This window comes from Anomaloglossus baeobatrachus, chromosome 9 (genome assembly GCF_048569485.1).
Source record: "Anomaloglossus baeobatrachus isolate aAnoBae1 chromosome 9, aAnoBae1.hap1, whole genome shotgun sequence".
In the NCBI taxonomy this organism is placed as follows: domain Eukaryota; kingdom Metazoa; phylum Chordata; class Amphibia; order Anura; family Aromobatidae; genus Anomaloglossus; species Anomaloglossus baeobatrachus.
Window position 1 is genome coordinate 39,380,455 of NC_134361.1, and position 18,028 is coordinate 39,398,482.

Sequence of the window (18,028 nt, forward strand, 5' to 3'; positions counted from 1 at the left end):
GACTCTATATAATATATAGGACTAGATCCCTCTGTGTGTATTGACTTTATAGAATATATATATAGGACTAGATCCCTCTGTGTGTAATGACTCTATATGATATATAGAAATGGATCCCTGTTTATAATGACTCTATATAATATATAGGACTAGATCCCTCTGTGTGTAATGACTTTATAGAATATACATAGGAATAGATCCCTCTGTGTGTAATGACTCTATATAATATATAGGACTAGATCCCTCTGTGTGTAATGACTCTATATAATATATCTAGGAATAGATCCCTCTGTGTGTAATGACTATATAATATATAGGAATAGATCCCTCTGTGTGTAATGACTATATAATATATAGGACTAGATCCCTTTGTGTGTAATGACTTTATAGAATATACATAGGAATAGATCCCTCTGTGTGTAATGACTCTATATAATATATAGGACTAGATCCATCTGTGTGTAATGACTTTATAGAATATATATAGGACTAGATCCCTCTGTGTGTAATGACTCTATATAATATATATAGGAATAGATCCCTCTGTGTGTAATGACTCTATATAATATATAGGAATAGATCCCTCTGTGTGCAATGACTCTATATGACATATGTGTCTCCTCTTTGTATTGAATTGCTGAAAAAAAATAACTTTTTGATGATATTCTAATTTATTGAGAAGCAATAAATATATATATATATATATATATATATATTATATATATGTTTATGTATATATATATATATATATATATATATATATATATATATATATATATATATAACAATAAGCTCATAAGTCTGCCCCTTGATAGAAGAGCACATATCCTGCACAATACACACATCTGCCTCCTTATATGGATCGTCTTGGGAAATTTCCTTATTTAGCGGTAGATTTCTTATTCATTCGGAGCCTCTTATCATCCTGTGTAAATAACATCCGTCAGTGAATACATATAGTCATTCTGCTCCATAAACCCTGTGTCGGTCTTGCACGTTGGACTCATGTGACCAGAAATAAGACACTGTTATACAACCCTTCCCCGGTGCTGGGCGCCGCCTGCTCTTGTGTACTATATGTACCGTAGCTTCTACATTCCTGTTTCCAGTGTTCAGGGAATATGGAGCTTGGAGTAACAGGAACCATCTTTCTGACGTTGTGTGTCACTCTGTTCTTGTATGTTATTACATGGAGAAGACAACTGAGAAGCAAAAATTTACCCCCTGGACCACCGACTCTTCCAATACTGGGAACCATAATGCACGTGAGCACTACTGAAATGCCCCAGTCATTGGTAAAGGTGAGTAGTATTGAGAACCATCTATAATGAAGTTTACATTGCACTATAATCACGGCAGTCTGTGTCCTTGGTGTCATTTACAAAGATGCTATGAAGTCAGTAGGTTGACCAGTGGCACCTCACTGGAAGAACGGTTTACTTTAAGTGGCACTTTAAGTGGTTACGCCTTGAACATTACTAAAAGCCAACTAAATCATGTTCTGTAGCCAATCTCTGACCGGTGGTCCATAAAGACATGTGCAGAAACGTTTTCCTCCTAAAAAGAAACTTGTCGGGTTCCCAAACTTCTAAAATACGTCATGTAGATATACTCTTGGCTGGAAGATCCTTGCTTGCATGGTATGCGTTTAGGACAGAGGATGCACATGGGTTACCAAGATCTCATTTTAGTATTAAGGCTCGCTCACACCACCGTATGTGTGGTCCAAATGCAATCAGACAAGACATTGGTTGGCACTCAGACCAATATGATTCTATGGTACGCAGGCGTCCACATGTTCAATATTTTCCTATGTCTGAGCTGGTCCAAGGAAAAAAAAAGTCACAGCGTATCCGAGTTGGATCTGATTATCGATTGCACTCAACCATGTAGGTCAATGGGTCTGCGGAAACATCTGAGTGAGGTCTGATTTTCATAAACTGATAGAATGTAAAAGATGGAGAATTTTTTTGTCTCCAGTTTCTCCTCATCCATGAAAATCGAATTCCACTATGATCATACTATGATCTCAGTTTAGTCAGAATGTGATTGGCATAATCTGCCCTATTCTCTTAGATGAGGGAATATATGGCCATCTGACCCTAGCCTAAGGCGGGCTTTGCACACTACGACATCGCAGGTGCGATGTCGGTGGGGTCAAATTGAAAATGACGCACTTCCGGCATCGCATGCGACCTCGCAGTGTGTAAATCCTAGATGATACGATTAACGAGCGCAAAAGCGTCGTAATCATATCATCGGTGCAGCGTCGGCGTAATTCATAATTACGCTGACGCGACAGTCCGATGTTGTTCCTCGCTCCTGCGGCAGCACACATCACTGTGTGTGAAGCCGCAGGAGCGAGGAAAATCTCCTACCGGCGTCACTGCGGCTTCCGTAGGTTATGCGGAAGGAAGGAGGTGGGCAAGATGTTTACATCCTGCTCATCTCCGCCCCTCCGCTCCGATTGGCCGCCTGCCGTGTGACGTCACAGTGACGCCGCACGACCCGCCCCCTTAACAAGGAGGCGGGTCGCCGGCCACAGGGACGTCGCACGGCAGGTGAGTGTGTGTGTGAAGCTGGCGTAGCGATAATTTTCGCTACGCCAGCTATCACCACATATCGCTGCTGCGACGGGGGCGGGGACTATCGCACTCGGCATCGCAGCATCGGCCTGCGATGTCGTAGTGTGCAAAGCCCGCCTAACTCTGGTACTTTTTTAGGATTTGCATTTCCATATAAAATAGGTATAACTCCTGCAGGACTCCATTCCTATAAAATCTGACTTAATCATTTAGCATAAAGCTCAAACAACCCACCACAAAATTGATAACAGGGTCACCCATTACTCATCATTATGCATCACGTCTACCACAGGTATTCCAATATGGAACCATGGGACCTCTTCCGCTCAAGTCAAGCTCTTAAGCCAAGTTGTGACTATGACCTGAGAACCCCCAAATTTTATGTCCCTGTATTGTAAACAAGAATATGTCCAACCAAAGTCTGCAGATATTACCCAAGTGACAACAACACATTAGTATTAAGTGATACAGATTGTAATATCTTAGATTTTGATGCAATAGCTGCAAATTTTTACTGGCCACTGAAACATTTTTTGATCAGCTCACCATTGAATGACAGATTTAATGAGCCAATTGTTACAATGTATTATAAGTTACTATCTACCTTTAAATTTCAGCTCAGTCAGCAGTACGGGCCGGTGATGTCTATATTTATAGGCAATAACCCGATGGTGATCCTTGTTGGCTACGACTGTGTAAAAGAAGCCTTAGTGGATCATAGTGATGTCTTCACCGCACGAGGAAACACATTTTTTGCATCTTCGGTTTTCAAAGATTATGGTGAGTAGTATATATTTTATAACGTTATAGAAGTAAGGAAATGGGACAGCCAATAGTGGACAACAGACAATGACTTACAAATTGGCCACAGGGTCTACCAAACACTCAGAATCAAACTAGCATACATCTGAGAACCAGGGACTGGAGGATGAAAAATTAAGCAGTCTAAGGTATACCACTCACTTGTAACCAAAACGTAGGACTACAAACCAATCATCACCAGTGGACTACAAACTGATGGACACCAGTGGACTACAAGCCAATTGACACTAGAGAATGAGGGACAAAATAAGTGGATGCTTGGACATTTGGTAATCGAGTTAAAAACCCTAGACAGCTGCAAGATCTACAACACACTAAACGAGCATACAAAGTATGAAATAAAAAAGTGGAACCCCAAACCGATGGTTACAAAAGAATTAAAGGACAAAACAAGAGAACACTACAGCTTGAGGGACCAGAGAACACAGCACTAAACAGCCTCCAGGGTTTAGAAACATTGATCACAAAGAGTAGAGGACCAAATGGAACACTAAACCAATGATGAGAAAGACACCAAGAAGATGAAGTAGGGTGAAATCGATATCCACAAGTTCTAACAAATAATAAAAATAAAGGACATGGACATCAAACTGATGGACACAAGAGATTGAAATACAACATTAGGAAACACTAATGTACCAGGGAGTGAAGTACAAAGCTCTAAACAGACACCAAATTTACTAAACACAACTCAAAAAGAGTGGATGGATACCTAAGCTAATGTGACGCCCTGGGCAAGCCAGGGGTCACAGGTCACAACACCACACGCACCCCACATTCCCTGCAGGTACACACAAGGTCAAAACTAAAATCCTTGTTGCCTTCCTCCAGGGGCTGGTGTCCACACCAGGGGGTAAGCCAGGCGGTTGGCTCCACCCACCAAGGAGTTCACAGCCCTGGAGGCGGGAGAACCAGGTAGAACAGAGTTAAGCTAGGGAAGTGAAGGAGAAAAAGATAGAGTTTGGAGGAGGAGGTGGAAGGAGTTGAAGTGGAGAGTTAGAAGTGGGAGTTAAAAGTGAGAGGAAGTGGTAGAGGAGCTAAAGTAAGAGCAACGGAGAAAGTGACAGAAAGAAGCCTGAAGTTGGTCCAGGTGTGTGCCCCGGACTGAGACAGCAAGGTTGGCAGACGGCGGTGACTGTCTGCAGGCGAGACTGATTGGAGGTTGCCGAAAGGACCGCGGACGGGTGGTGACCCGGCGGTACCGGAGCGGTATACGAAGATTAGTCAGCACCAGGGCAGGGGCCTTTCGGATCCCGGCAAGGCTAGGAGTCACCGAATTTGCCAAATCCGTCAGTGAAGGGGACGACTGTCTCCCAACAATCAAGTCCCGTTTGAAGGCAACAGTCCAACCGTTAAGGGGAGACACCGCCACCGCCAAGGCACCAGTTTCCCAGGGCCAGCGCCTGCGGGCAAGAGTGGAGCTCCTCCGGCTCATATCCAAGCTGGGGAGCGGGTTACCGGTGGGAACCCATCGCTACCAAACAACAACACATAGGTGCAGGGAAGAGACCGTCACCGCTAACTGCAGGGAACATCAGCACCGTGAACCGTCCGAGGAACCCGTCCAACCAGCCGTTTGTTTACCGAGAACTATGTCGTGTTCACTGGCTGAGTGAGTACCTCCGTGCCGTGCGGCACAGCGCTGCCCCTGCGCCCCTGCACCTCCACAGGCCCCATACCCGCCTGTCCACCATCCCAACCCCATCACTGGGCCCCGGGATCACCAACCCCTACCCACGGAGGGGCAACACAACAACTGGCTGCTCCACACCATCACTCCCGGGATCCCCAGCCAGAGCAGCGGTGGTGTACATTCAATCACCACAACCGTGGGTGGCGTCACGGACAATAAACTATCCCCAAATCCCAATCCCCTTTCACTCACGGGCGAGGAGCGCCGCTCGAGTCCCCGGGATCCGGCCCATCGCTCGAGCCACCGAGCAGCGGTAGGCCGCAGCAGCCGCGGCAGCCGGACCCGAGCAGTGGGAGAGCGCGGCGTCCCCTCCTCCGCCCGCGACACTAATAGATACCAAGAATGGGGAACTAAACCAGTGAAGAGCAGGATATCAAGAAAACAGAAGACAGAATACACAAGGCCTACTAAAAGATAGACTAGGACATAACACCAATGGACAGATGGGATTGATGGACAAAACTAGTCATTGAAGTGCTGAGTAAAGATGAGTGTGTGTGTTCGGGTTCAGCTAGACTTTACTTAAAAAATCGTTTCGAGACCCAGATTTGACCTGAACTTGTTCCTGAACCCTGAACCCTGAACCACATATAAGTTAATGGGGAACTTAAATAACTGGCTTGGCTCATGTGACGAACATAATGGAAGCCAATGATTGGGCGGTTTGGCTTCCGTCCACATACAGCCAGCCATAAAGAGAGCATTTCCATTGGAGGGAGATCGGGTTTTCTTCTGTTTTTGGGGGGACACACAGCATTCAAAAATGTTATTTTGACACCCAGTGAGAGCCATTAAGAGACTGGAAACGCTCTCTTGACTGAGCATACCCGAGCACCCCAATGCTCAATCAAGTGGTTAGCATACGAATAGCATCTGAATTTGGACACAGTCTTTTTTAAAAGACCATGTTTGGGTTCAGTCTGTAGACACGCAGAGTTCAGTACGAACCCCGAACTTTACAGTTCAGATTTGCTCATCTCTAGTGCTGAGCTATCTAACATGTAATACACTAAACTATGACATTTCATGGACTAGAGCACAAAAACATCACAATTCGGGTTAGTACCTGAGAGGACGTATTTTGGTACCAAATGTGTCCTGACACCAGTTTGACATGTCAATAATTAGAAAACAGATATATTGTATACATAACAGAATCCTCAATGACAAATGCATGATTTATGGACATGCTTGCTAAATCCTCCTAGTTTTGTGGATTTATTTTCATATTGATGTTTTATCGCTTTGCTTTTAGGGATTGTGCTAAGCAATGGGGAGCGTTGGAAACTGTTACGTCGATTCTCACTAACCACCCTGAGAAACTTTGGGATGGGGAAAAGGGGAATTGGAGAGAGGATCCAAGAAGAAGCCCATTTTCTGGTGGAAAGGTTCAGAAATAATGGAGGTTTGTGAGTACTTGTAATGATTTTTTGAGATGTAGGGTGGAAGACATGGTTGAGAAGCCAAGAGAACCAAACATGGCTCCACCACATTAGTGCCAGTCAGTGTTTTCTCATAGGAATGCAAGCTGCAAAAACTCTAATGCCACCGTAACAAAGCGCTTATTGACCGTGACCCATTTTATTGGCCAAATTTCAAAAGTCAATAGCAGTAACATAGTTGATGTGATGGAAATAGTGGCTGCAGACAGGAGCGTACACCAATTTCTGATCAATCTCTTCTATCTCTATGTAGAACATCCGTTTGACCCAACTGATTCATTACGTTTGGCCGTCTCTAATGTCATCTGCTCAATTGTGTTTGGAGAACGCTTTGACTATGAAGATGAGGAGTTTATGACCCTACTGTCACTACTGCAGGAAATGTTCTCCCTTCTTGTCTCTCCATGGGGGATTGTAAGTCACCTATAGAACATTTTACACAAGATTAAGCTTCAACTATTGTCACGTAACGAAAATTTCTTTTCACAGCTGCTCCATCTGTTTCCCAAGACGTCAACTTACATCCCAGGTCCTCATAGAAAGGTCTTTAGAAACTTGGATCAGCTCAAAGAATTTGTCCTTCAAGCTGTTGAGAACCACAAAAAGACCATTGATGTGAACTGTCCACGAGACTTCATTGATAGCTTCCTCATAAAGATGGAGGAGGTAATGCCAATTTCCTAGATCACCTACCAGATTCCTATTGCTCCTCTATAAGGCTGCTGGTGTTCCTTGTTGCTAGGAACACTTGTTTCCCTATAATCATTCATACACTACAGATTATGTTGCAGAAATTTCTGTAATTCACCACGCTGTCACGATGTGAATGTAGGAAAGCGAGGGATAAGGGGCTCCTATACTGTCCCTCTGGCTAGTAGACCCTAGGTTACCCCTAAACTCAGGGTTACCCCTAATGGTGGAGATGCTGGATTCATTTGTCTTACTATATTCCTGAGTAATACCAGCCTGTCTCCCAGGAAAGGAAAGGGCAGGAAAAAAATTAAAACCCAGAGACATAGCAAACTCACAGGAACCACCAGAAAAAGACTAAGGAGAAAAGCCAGAGAAGGAAGGCAGCAACAAAAGGACAACAAGGTTTAGCACAACATCTGCTCAAAGTAACAAAGTACTACAACCACCAGTAAGTCTGAATCACAACACCTCACCAGACCAGTGTAGAGAAGCTATAGCTGGTATTAAAGGAATAATCCAGCCAGCATATATAGGAGGGGATTAAATGTGATTGGCTTCCCCACAGCATGTGATCAAAGGAGACTAATGGGCAGCCAAGCAAGGAATAACTCTTGCTAGCCTGCCTATGAACTTCAAGTCTTTGGGTCGATACCTGGGTCTGCGGGTGCTGATCACAGACATCAGATGAGTTAGTAGACAGAATCTTTAGTCTCCACAGATCCTGACGCCGCCATGACAGTCGTTGATGTTTGTAAAAACCTCCTTGTGACATTTGCCTGACATAACAATATCACGTGAGCCTGAGGAGAAAGTGCCGACACCTCTGAAATGGCGCCAACATTGGATGTGATGATAAGCATTGTTATTTTAATGGGGGCAAAAATGGTGATGCAAAAGGGGTAGTCCACTCCTTGGATGACCTATTCTTTAAGGGAGATGGTAAATTATAAGAACTACAGTATAACTCTAAGGGGTACTTTGCACGTTGCGACATCGCTAGACGATGCTAGCGATGCCGAGCGCGGTAGTACCCGCCCCCGTCGCACATGCGATATCTTGTGATAGCTGCCGTAGCGAACATTATCACTACGGCAGCTTCACACGCACTTACCTGCCCTGTCACGTCGCTCTGGCCGGCGACCCGCCTCCTTCCTAAGGATGTGCGGCGTCATAGCGACTTCACGCGGCAGGCGGCCAATAGAAGTGGAGGGGCGGAGATGAGCGGGACGTAAGCATCCCGCCCACCTCCTTCCTTCCGCATAGCCGGTGGAGGCAGGTAAGGAGATGTTCCTTGCTCCTGCGGCTTCACACACAGCGATGTGTGCTGCCGCAGGAACGAGGAACAACATCGTATCTCCTGATGTAGCGACATTATGAAAATGAGCGACGCTACACAGATCACCGATTTACGATGCTTTTGCAATCGTTTATCGGCACATCTAGGCTTTACACGTTGCGACGTCGTTACCGGCGCCAGATGTGCGTCACTTTCGATTTGACCCCGACGATATCGCAGTAGCGATGTCGCAACATGCAAAGTACCCCTAAGTCTATATGGCTGTATACCTGCTCAATTACTTTGAGTATATGATTTACATATTCTTTTACAAGTACTACAGCATTTTACCGTTCATTTAAGCACTAAAAATCTGATGTCAGGTTCCTTTTAAATAGTCATAATCGTTTAATGTCTTTTTGACCAATGATCATATGACATGTCCAAATCTACAGGAGAAGGACAATCCAGATACTGAATTCCACTTTGAGAACATGTTTGGAACGGTAATAGATCTGTTCTTTGCTGGAATTGAAACCACCAGTACAACTCTGAGAAATGCCCTCCTCATACTCCTCAAGTACCCAGATGTGGCAAGTAAGTAAAGTCCTGAGCAGTCACAATATTTGTGGTGCACCCCATCAAATATTTCCCAATATTAAGACGTAAATGACACATTGGACTACTTTTTATAATGTGTATACAATTGTCATATTTCATATTGGAAACATATTGACTTAAGTTCCAAAATTAGCTGTGATACTTTCGAAGGTCCACCAAATCAGTGTTTACCCATGACATGTCATGGTTTGTGGTTGACGTGAATAGGTAGGGCAATAAATGCAGAAGGAGATTCCAAAGGGTGCTTTACACGCTGCAACATCGCTAACGATATATCGTCGGGGTCACGTCGTTAGTGACGCACATCCGGCGCCGTTAGCGACATTGCAGCATGTGACACCAAGGAGCGACGATCAACGAGCACAAAAACGTGAAAAATCGTTGCTCATTGACACGTCGCTCCTTTACTAAATATCGTTGCTGCTGCAGGTACGATGTTATTCGTCGTTCCTGCGGCAGCATACATCGCTGTGTGTGACACCGCAGGAATGACGAACATCTCCTTACCTGCGTCCACCGGCAATGAGGAAGGAAGGAGGTGGGCGGGATGTTACGTCCCGCTCATCTCTGCCCCTCCTCTGCTATTGGACGGCTGTCGTGTGACGTCGCTGTGACGAGGAGGCGGTTCGCCGGCCAGAGCAACGTTGCAGGGAAGGTAAGTCCATGTGACGGGTGTTAGGGATTTTGTGCGCCATGGGCAGCGATTTTCCCATGACGCACAGCCGACGGGGGCGGGTACTCTCGCTAGCGATATCGGTAACGATATTACAGCGTGTAAAGTACCCTTAAGATGTGGTGGATCTTTAGGTAGGAGTGATCTATAGAAAGGAGACGCGATAGACCTGGTGGGTTATAATGGTGGTAGATTGGGTATAAAAAATATTTTACCTATTGGAGGTGAAGCCACTGACAATAGTAATGGACAACGTACAATAGATGTGATGGGTCGTTGAACAAGGGAACTAGTCTGATTGCCATATGTGGAGCTGGGAAGCAATTTTTTTCCCCTAATGTGGCACTTACTGTCTGCCCTATGGGGTTTTTTTGCCTTCCTCTGGCTCAACATGCTAGGTTAGGTTATGGGTTGAACTCGATGGGCTTAGGTCTACCTTAAACACTATGAGGTAAAGCATTTCTAAAAGGGGTTTTCTAATTGGGTTAATTCTTATAAGTGAGATTTCAAAATTCTCTTAATTTTAGTGACTGTCAACGTTTTATATAAATCATATAATTTTAGTTAGTAATAAATAACATCTAATATCTGAGACTTAATGTAATTTGTAATTAAGGGGTTAGCATTGATATAAGGGGGTTTTGGTTATTGGTTAATATCTAGTGACCATGTAATGTGTATCTGCAGAGAAGATCCAGGATGAGATTGACAAAGTGATTGGACAGAGTCGATCTCCCGCCCTGGAGGATCGTGTTCATATGCCCTATACAGATGCAGTGATTCATGAGATCCAGAGATTTGCTGACATAGTCCCAATGGGGATTCCACATGCGGCCAGTAAGGATACAGTATTTAGAGGATACAACATCCCAAAGGTGAGAAAAATAATAAGTATAATTACACGAAATTCATGAAATGTTGGTGTTGACTCTGCTTGGAGATATATTTTATCCAGTAGATATAAATGGATTCAATCATTAGTGGACAGGTATATAAACAACCACTCAATGTAAATGCAAAGGGCCATGATTCTTTGTCGAAATCTACTACACTCAAAAGTTCCAGACTCTCTTAAAGGGACTGTCCACTAGGTGATATCGATGACCCACCCTTTAAATGAGTCATCAAAATCTTCTCCAGCTACATGGGCTTGATGTAAGCAGTGTACATAGTCGGATACCCATTGGTCCGATACCAATGACCTATTCAAAGCGTAAATCATCAATATCATACTAGCAGAAACCCCTTTAAGCCTACCATGCACAACAGCTAGCAGTTGGACAAAATAGTTCATTGAATAATTTTCTCTCCCAATTCTGTCATACAAATTCAGGATCTAAACGTTCTAGTATGTTCATAATAATGAGGGGGAGGAAGAAGCTGCTGCTAGAGTTTTTTGTCTTTCGCGAGAAAAGGGGATTGGGCATGAGGAAATTCAAAATGGCTTTCAAAAGCCCCTCTACATATCAGATAACTACCCAAAGTTAGGGGATGTTAGTTGTGCTCATTAGGTGAGGTGGATCCTCTAACCCCAGATATGGGAGGGCACACAGACCATGGGCATCAGTGCAGCAGACAGTTGAGCACTTAGGGAACAGGTAGCAGAGGTTCAGGAGACCACAAACAGGTTTATGAGGTCCTGTAGAATGCAGAGAGGTTGTAGAGGTCCTGAAGACTGCAGATAAGTAGCAGAGGTCCTAGAAACTGCAGCCAAATAGGAGACGTTCTGGGGACTGCAGGCAGACAGGAGATGTTCAGGAGACCGCAGACAGGTAGCAGAGGTACTGGAGACTATTGCCAGACAGGAGACATCCTGGAGACTAAAGAGAGACTGGAGATGTCCAGGTGACCACAGACAGGCAGCAGAGGTACTGAAAGCTACAGGCAGGAGACATACTCAAGACCTCAAACAGGTAGCAGAGGCCCTGGAAGACCAGGAACAAGTAACAGAGGTACTGGAAGCCACAGGCAGGCGGGAGACTTCCTGGAGACTTCAGACAAGTGGTAGAGGTTCTGGAAGACTGGGAACAGGTAGCAAAGTTACTGGAAGCTGCAGGTAGACATGAGATGTCCTGGAGACCACAGATAGATAGCAGAGGTCTTGGAAACTGGAAAAAGGTCATTGTGTACAGACAAACTGAAAGACTTAATACCAAGAAACTGTCTTGGATGGACTTTAATAGGCCTAGTAAGTTTATCACATGGGAGCACGTTGGGCTACTTGCAAAACCTGACGTGGAGCAAAGAAAGTTTAGTGGACTGGGGGAAAAGGAAGCAGAGACCAGACCTAGGACAGGTGTGTAAAACCAGTTTTACAATAAACCGGTCTTCTTGTGAATTTTAGGACTCATGTTGGCCAAGATTCAAACCTTAAACATTAAATTTATATCCAAGCTTGCCACAAGAATTTTTTTTAACCCCTTCAGCCCCGGGGCACTTTCCGTTTTTGCGTTTTTGTTTTTTGCTCCCCTTCTTCCGAGAGCCGTAACGTTTTTATTTTTCCGTCAATCTTGCCATATGAGGGCTTGTTTTTTGCGGGACAAGTTGTACTTTTAAATTAAACCATAAATTTTACCATATGGTGCACTGGAAAACAGCAAAAAAATTCCAAGTGGGGAAAAACTGCAAAAAAAGTGTGATTGCACAATAGTTTTTGGGATGTTTTATTCACCGTGTTCACTATATGGTAAATCTGATGGGTGGGTATGATGCCTGAGGTCGGTGCGAGTTTGTAGACACCAAACATGTATAGGTTTACTTGTATCTAAGGCAGGGGTGGGGAACCTCCGGCCCGCAGGCCGCATGCGGCCCGCCATGACCTTTTATGTGGCCCCCGGGCAGATTCCCGGGGGAGGCAGTGCTGGTGCTGTCACCGCGGTTTGCTGCCGCCGGCCCTTTAAATCCACACATTGCTGTTTGTGCTGCAATGTGTTCTCCCGTCGGCCAGTGCCAATTGTGGGCGGGTCCACAGCAGCCTCACAGCTCCTAGCCTTGTGTGTCCGCCCCCTGCCCTCCGGAGATCAGTGCCTGCCTTCTCCTTCTGATGCAGTGTGTCCGGCTCCTGCACTCCGGTGATGTGAGTGCAATGCTGCTGTGAGTCCAGCGCCGACCCTCTGCTGCTATGTGCCCTGCCAATGCTTTGTGCCTCCCCACACCAGTTCTGTAAACCCTCTCCGCCAGAGTTACATGAAACTCTCAGCGCAGTGTGGCCCCCAATGTCCTGTGTGCACCCCTCCCCCAGTCCTGTGTGCAGCCCCCCAATGTCCTGTGTGCACCCCCACACAATCCTATGTGCAGCCCATCACCCAGTCCTGTGTGCACCCCCCAGTCCTGTGTGCAGCCCCCCCCAGTCCTGTGTGCAGCCCCCCCAGTCCTGTGTGCACCCGTCCCCCAGTCCTGTGTGCAGCCCCCCAATGTCCTGTGTGCACCCCCACACAATCCTATGTGCAGCCCATCACCTAGTCCTGTGTGCACCCCCTCAGTCCTGTGTGCACCCCCCCAGTCCTGTGTGCACCCCCCCAGTCCTGTGTGCACCCCCCAGTCCTGTGTGCACCCCCCCAGTCCTGTGTGCAGCCCCCCCAGTCCTGTGTGCAGCCCCCCCAAGTCCTGTGTGCAGCCCCCCCAAGTCCTGTGTGCAGCCCCCCCCAGTCCTGTGTGCAGCCCCCCCAGTCCTGTGTGCAGCCCCCCCAGTCGTGTGTGCAGCCCCCCCAGTCGTGTGTGCAGCCCCCCCCAGTGATGTCTGTGCAGCCCCCCCCAGTGATGTCTGTGCCTCCCCCCACAGTGATGTCTGTGCCTCCCCCCACAGTGATGTCTGTGCCTCCCCCCACAGTGATGTCTGTGCCTCCCCCCACAGTGATGTCTGTGCCTCCCCCCACAGTGATGTCTGTGCCTCCCCCCACAGTGATGTCTGTGCCCCCAGCCCCTCCAGTGGTGTCTTTGCCTCCAGCCCCTCCAGTGGTGTCTGTGCCCCCAGCCCCTCCAGTGGTGTCTGTGCCCCCAGCCCCGCGTGTGGTGTCTGTGCCCCCAGCCCCGCGTGTGGTGTCTGTGCCCCCAGCCCCGCGTGTGGTGTGTGCCCCCAGCCCCATGCCCCCAGTTAATTAATTGCTTCACCCAATATAGCAGGGTCATTTAAACATTGATAATTTTGTGCGGCCCCCGAAGGTTGGTAGAAATTTCCAAATGGCCCCCGACAGAAAAAAGGTTCCCCACCCCTGATCTAAGGGGTTAAAAGAAATTCAGAAGTTTGTCCAATAAAAGTGGCGTACGTTTTGCACCATTTTCCGAAACCCCATTTTTTGGGATCTATGGCTCAGTGATGACTTATTTTTTGCGTCTCGATCTGACGTTTCTAATGGTACCATTTTTGTGCAGATGCTACGTTTTGATCGCCTCTTATTGCATTTTGTGTAAAACTTGCGGCGACCAAAAAACGTAATTTTGGTGCTTGGAATTTTTTTGCCACTACGCCGTTTACCAATCAGATTAATTGATTTTATATTTTGATAGATCGGGCATTTCTGAATGCGGCAATACCAAATATGTGTATATTTATTTTTTTTAACCCTTTAGTTTTCAATGGGGGGAAAGGGGGGTGATTTGAACTTTTAGGTTTTTTTTTTTTTTTTTTTTATTTTTTAAAACTTTTTACTTTTTTTTTTTATTTTACTAGTCCCCCTAGGGGGCTATAGCAATCAGCAATCCGATCGCTCTTATCTATCTGCTGATCACAGCTATACAGCTGTAAACAGCAGATTCAGTCAACTTTTGTTTTCCCCCTGCTCCCGGCCGGGTGAAAACGAAAGTAAAACGTCATAGCTGCAGGAGTCATCACATGACCCTGTGCTACGATGGCAACCCCTGGAAGTCACGTGATCACTCACGTGACTTCCGGTGGGGGCGGCGGTAAGTAAAAAACATGGCCGCGCGCATATACATCTCGCTGCCAGACTTTGGCAGCGAGATGTAAAGGGGTAAATGTTCCGGGTGGAATGCGATTCCACTCGGAACATGTAGGCACACATGTCAGCTGTTGAAAACAGCTGATATGTGCGCCGATCCCCGCCGCCTGCCCGCGGCAGGGGACGGGGCTTAACGGGACACGCTCCATGACGGATATATTCGTCCATGGTCGTGAAGGGGTTAATACATGTTGACTGGAGGCATTCTTTAAGTTCAATTTTAGGAAATTTGAAAAAAAAAAATGAAATTAATTAGTAATTATTTACCAGCTACATACTAACGTTCACTTCATTCTTGTTAATCTCATGTTTCAGAATACAACGGTATCGCCATTGCTGACATCTGTTCTAAAAGATCCCAAGTATTTTGAGCAACCAGACAAATTTGATCCAAGACATTTTCTGGATAAAAAAGGACACTTCAAGAACAACGAGGCTTTTCTTCCATTCTCCATTGGTAATTCGACATGAGTATTTAAGTTAGTTACCTACAAGGTTGGGACTTAGAAGGGTTGTCCGGGACATTAACATTGATGACCTATTGCCACGGGTGTGTCATGGGTGACAGGCAGTCCTGTGGTGTCCAACTATAGAAGGTCACAGGGTTCAGCTGTGCAATCTGCTCCCTGATCATCTAGGTTTCCTGCTTTATGTATATGGTATCTTTTGTTTGTCCTCTGCTTAGGGTTCATCCCTTTCCCTTTAGGATCTTGCGGAGTTCCTTATCCTTTCAGCTGTCTCCATCTGCGCTTCTGTATGTGTCCTTAAATTCCCTCATTTCCTTCTGCTCTGTGCTGGTGATAGCTCTAACTACCTACAGATCCTGAATGCAAGCAGTCGGCTTGCAATCACCTGGAGTAAATTTGTTGTATTTTGCAGTCCCTCTCCCTGTATTTTCTTGGTGATAAGTTGTTTGTTATTTTGCCTTGTTTCTTATCCCTGTCTGTCTTTTAGCGCCTAGTGGGGTTGATGAAGAGCTCATACCATCCGCCCCCTACGTAGGGCCTGGATCAGGGTCAGCCTAGGGTCAGGTATCCAGCTCGGCGCATACATGTGGAACCTATCTAGGAACATGAGGGGAGCCAGCGGCCAGTGGTAGGCTTAGTCAGATGTCACAATCTCCCCCTTCCCTAGACACAGAGTTTCCCTTCACCTTCCTTTTGCATTCGCTTGGTATGTCCCCATACCTAGCGTAACACCTATCCTCAGAATAGGTCATCTATGTCTGATTGGTGGGGGTGCAACACCCAGCACCCTCACCAATCAGCTGTTTCTGGTGCTACCACCTGGAACTACTCAGTTGTGGAGCTGCACAACACAGATGCGTTGACCTAATAGTAGCCACAACTGAGTACTGTACCCCAGATCCCTATTGATTTAAATAGGGGATCGGATACGCAATGGCAGCTGTGGACACTATACAGTTGACAGAACTGTGCTGCTTAGCTCCACAACTGAGCAGTTCTGGGCGACAGCACTGGAAACAGTTAAACGGCGAGGGTGCGCGAGGGGGAAGCAGGTGTCACGCCCCTACCAATCAGACATTGATGACCTATTCTGAGGATGGGTTATCAATGTTAAAGTCCCAGGCAACTGTAGTTCATGTATCTCAGTGGTGGAAGACAAGGTAAAGTTGACTTCCATCATAGGCACATGGTAATTGTAGATGATTCACCATCTTCCAGATCCGTATTGTAAAAATATCTTTATGTTCCATCAATATGGCACAGACTGGTGAGTTTTAACCTTTTCTATATTATTTTTCACAGGAAAGAGGAGCTGTCTAGGAGAGGGTTTAGCCCGGATGGAGATCTTCCTCATGTTGACTTACTTATTGCAGAAGTTCCATCTTAAATCTAACAAAGCTCCAGAAGATCTTGAAATCACCCCTGAACCTGGGAAAAATGGAGTTGTGGCCAGAACTTATCAGCTCTATGTGGAACCTCGATGACAATAATTAAATTACAGCTAAAATATAATAAAGCTGTCTGTACAATGTACGATCTGCATTTATTATCAAACTCAATGTAAATCACCAATCGCGTCGTTTGCGGAAACGTTGGCAAGAGAGCTGCTCGGAACGGAAATGGATCGATCGGAAATAGCGGTACCGACTTTCTCGTCAGCACTAAATTATGATTTCGTAAAATTTTAGAATTTGAATTTGCCGGATAAATTAAATTCATGATGAATCGATTTGGAGAGAATACTCAAATTGTACTGGAAACAGTTCAACCCCTCCCAAGCTCCTTAAAGGGACTCTGTCAGCACAGGATGACTCTTCACACCAAGCACAGGCGCTCGTGCATCATGGCGGGGCCAAACATTAATGTAGAACCCCTGAAGTATCAGGTGCCACAGAATATGTAACCAATTGTGGACAAACCAAACCCTGGAAAATCAGTATCGGTAAACACACTAACACCATCACACATACACTAAACCCATGCCCAAATGTCCAACCTGGGAAAACTGCCTAGAGACAGATTTAAAGGATGGCCACCTACTGGTTGGTAAGCATCCAATCTGCTAGGAAGAGACCCAAAAAGGGGCGGTGCTAGTTGCTAGGTGGGGAGTTGGCGGAAGGAAAAGAAAACGTCAGTTGTTGTTGGAAAGAGAGACTTTGAGGGAGTCAGAAGTGCTAGAGAGAAGAAAGTCACTGAAACCTGAGGAAAGCAACAGAGACTTTGCTGAAACGCGTTGTATAAAACAGGAGTTATCCTTTTTATTACTATTATTAATAAAGCAAATCACCTACAAAGACTGGCAGCTCATTCACTAGCGCTCAACCAGACCGAAATTGAATCCATTATATACAGTGCCTACAAGTAGTATTCAACCCCCTGCAGATTTAGCAGGTTTGATAAGATGCAAATAAGTTAGAGCCTGCAAACTTCAAACAAGACCTGATCAGGCCGGCACAGATCTCTGGAGTTATCTTGGCCCACTCCTCCATGCAGATCTTCTCCAAGTTATCTAGGTTCTTTGGGTGTCTCATGTGGACTTTAATCTTGAGCTCCTTCCACAAGTTTTCAATTGGGTTAAGGTCAGGAGACTGACTAGGCCACTGCAACACCTTGATTTTTTCCCTCTTGAACCAGGCTTTGGTTTTCTTGGCTGTGTGCTTTGGGTCGTTGTCTTGTTGGAAGATGAAATGACGACCCATCTTAAGATCCTTGATGGAGGAGCGGAGGTTCTTGGCCAAAATCTCCAGGTAGGCCGTGCTATCCATCTTCCCATGGATGCGGACAAGATGGCCAGGCCC

At 45.8% G+C, this 18,028-nt stretch overlaps 1 protein-coding gene across 1 annotated transcript; it reads left to right on the forward strand.

Moving 5' to 3' along the window:
* Positions 1 to 1,012: 1,012 nt before the first annotated feature.
* Positions 1,013 to 17,707, forward strand: LOC142251086 (cytochrome P450 2G1-like). The gene is made up of 9 exons (XM_075323597.1): positions 1,013 to 1,301; positions 3,203 to 3,365; positions 6,356 to 6,505; positions 6,796 to 6,956; positions 7,032 to 7,208; positions 8,967 to 9,108; positions 10,493 to 10,680; positions 15,079 to 15,220; positions 16,533 to 17,707. The coding sequence occupies exons 1-9, from the start codon at positions 1,122 to 1,124 to the stop codon at positions 16,712 to 16,714; spliced, it is 1,485 nt and encodes a 494-aa protein (XP_075179712.1). The 5' UTR covers positions 1,013 to 1,121; the 3' UTR covers positions 16,715 to 17,707.
* The last annotated feature ends 321 nt before the right edge of the window (positions 17,708 to 18,028 follow it).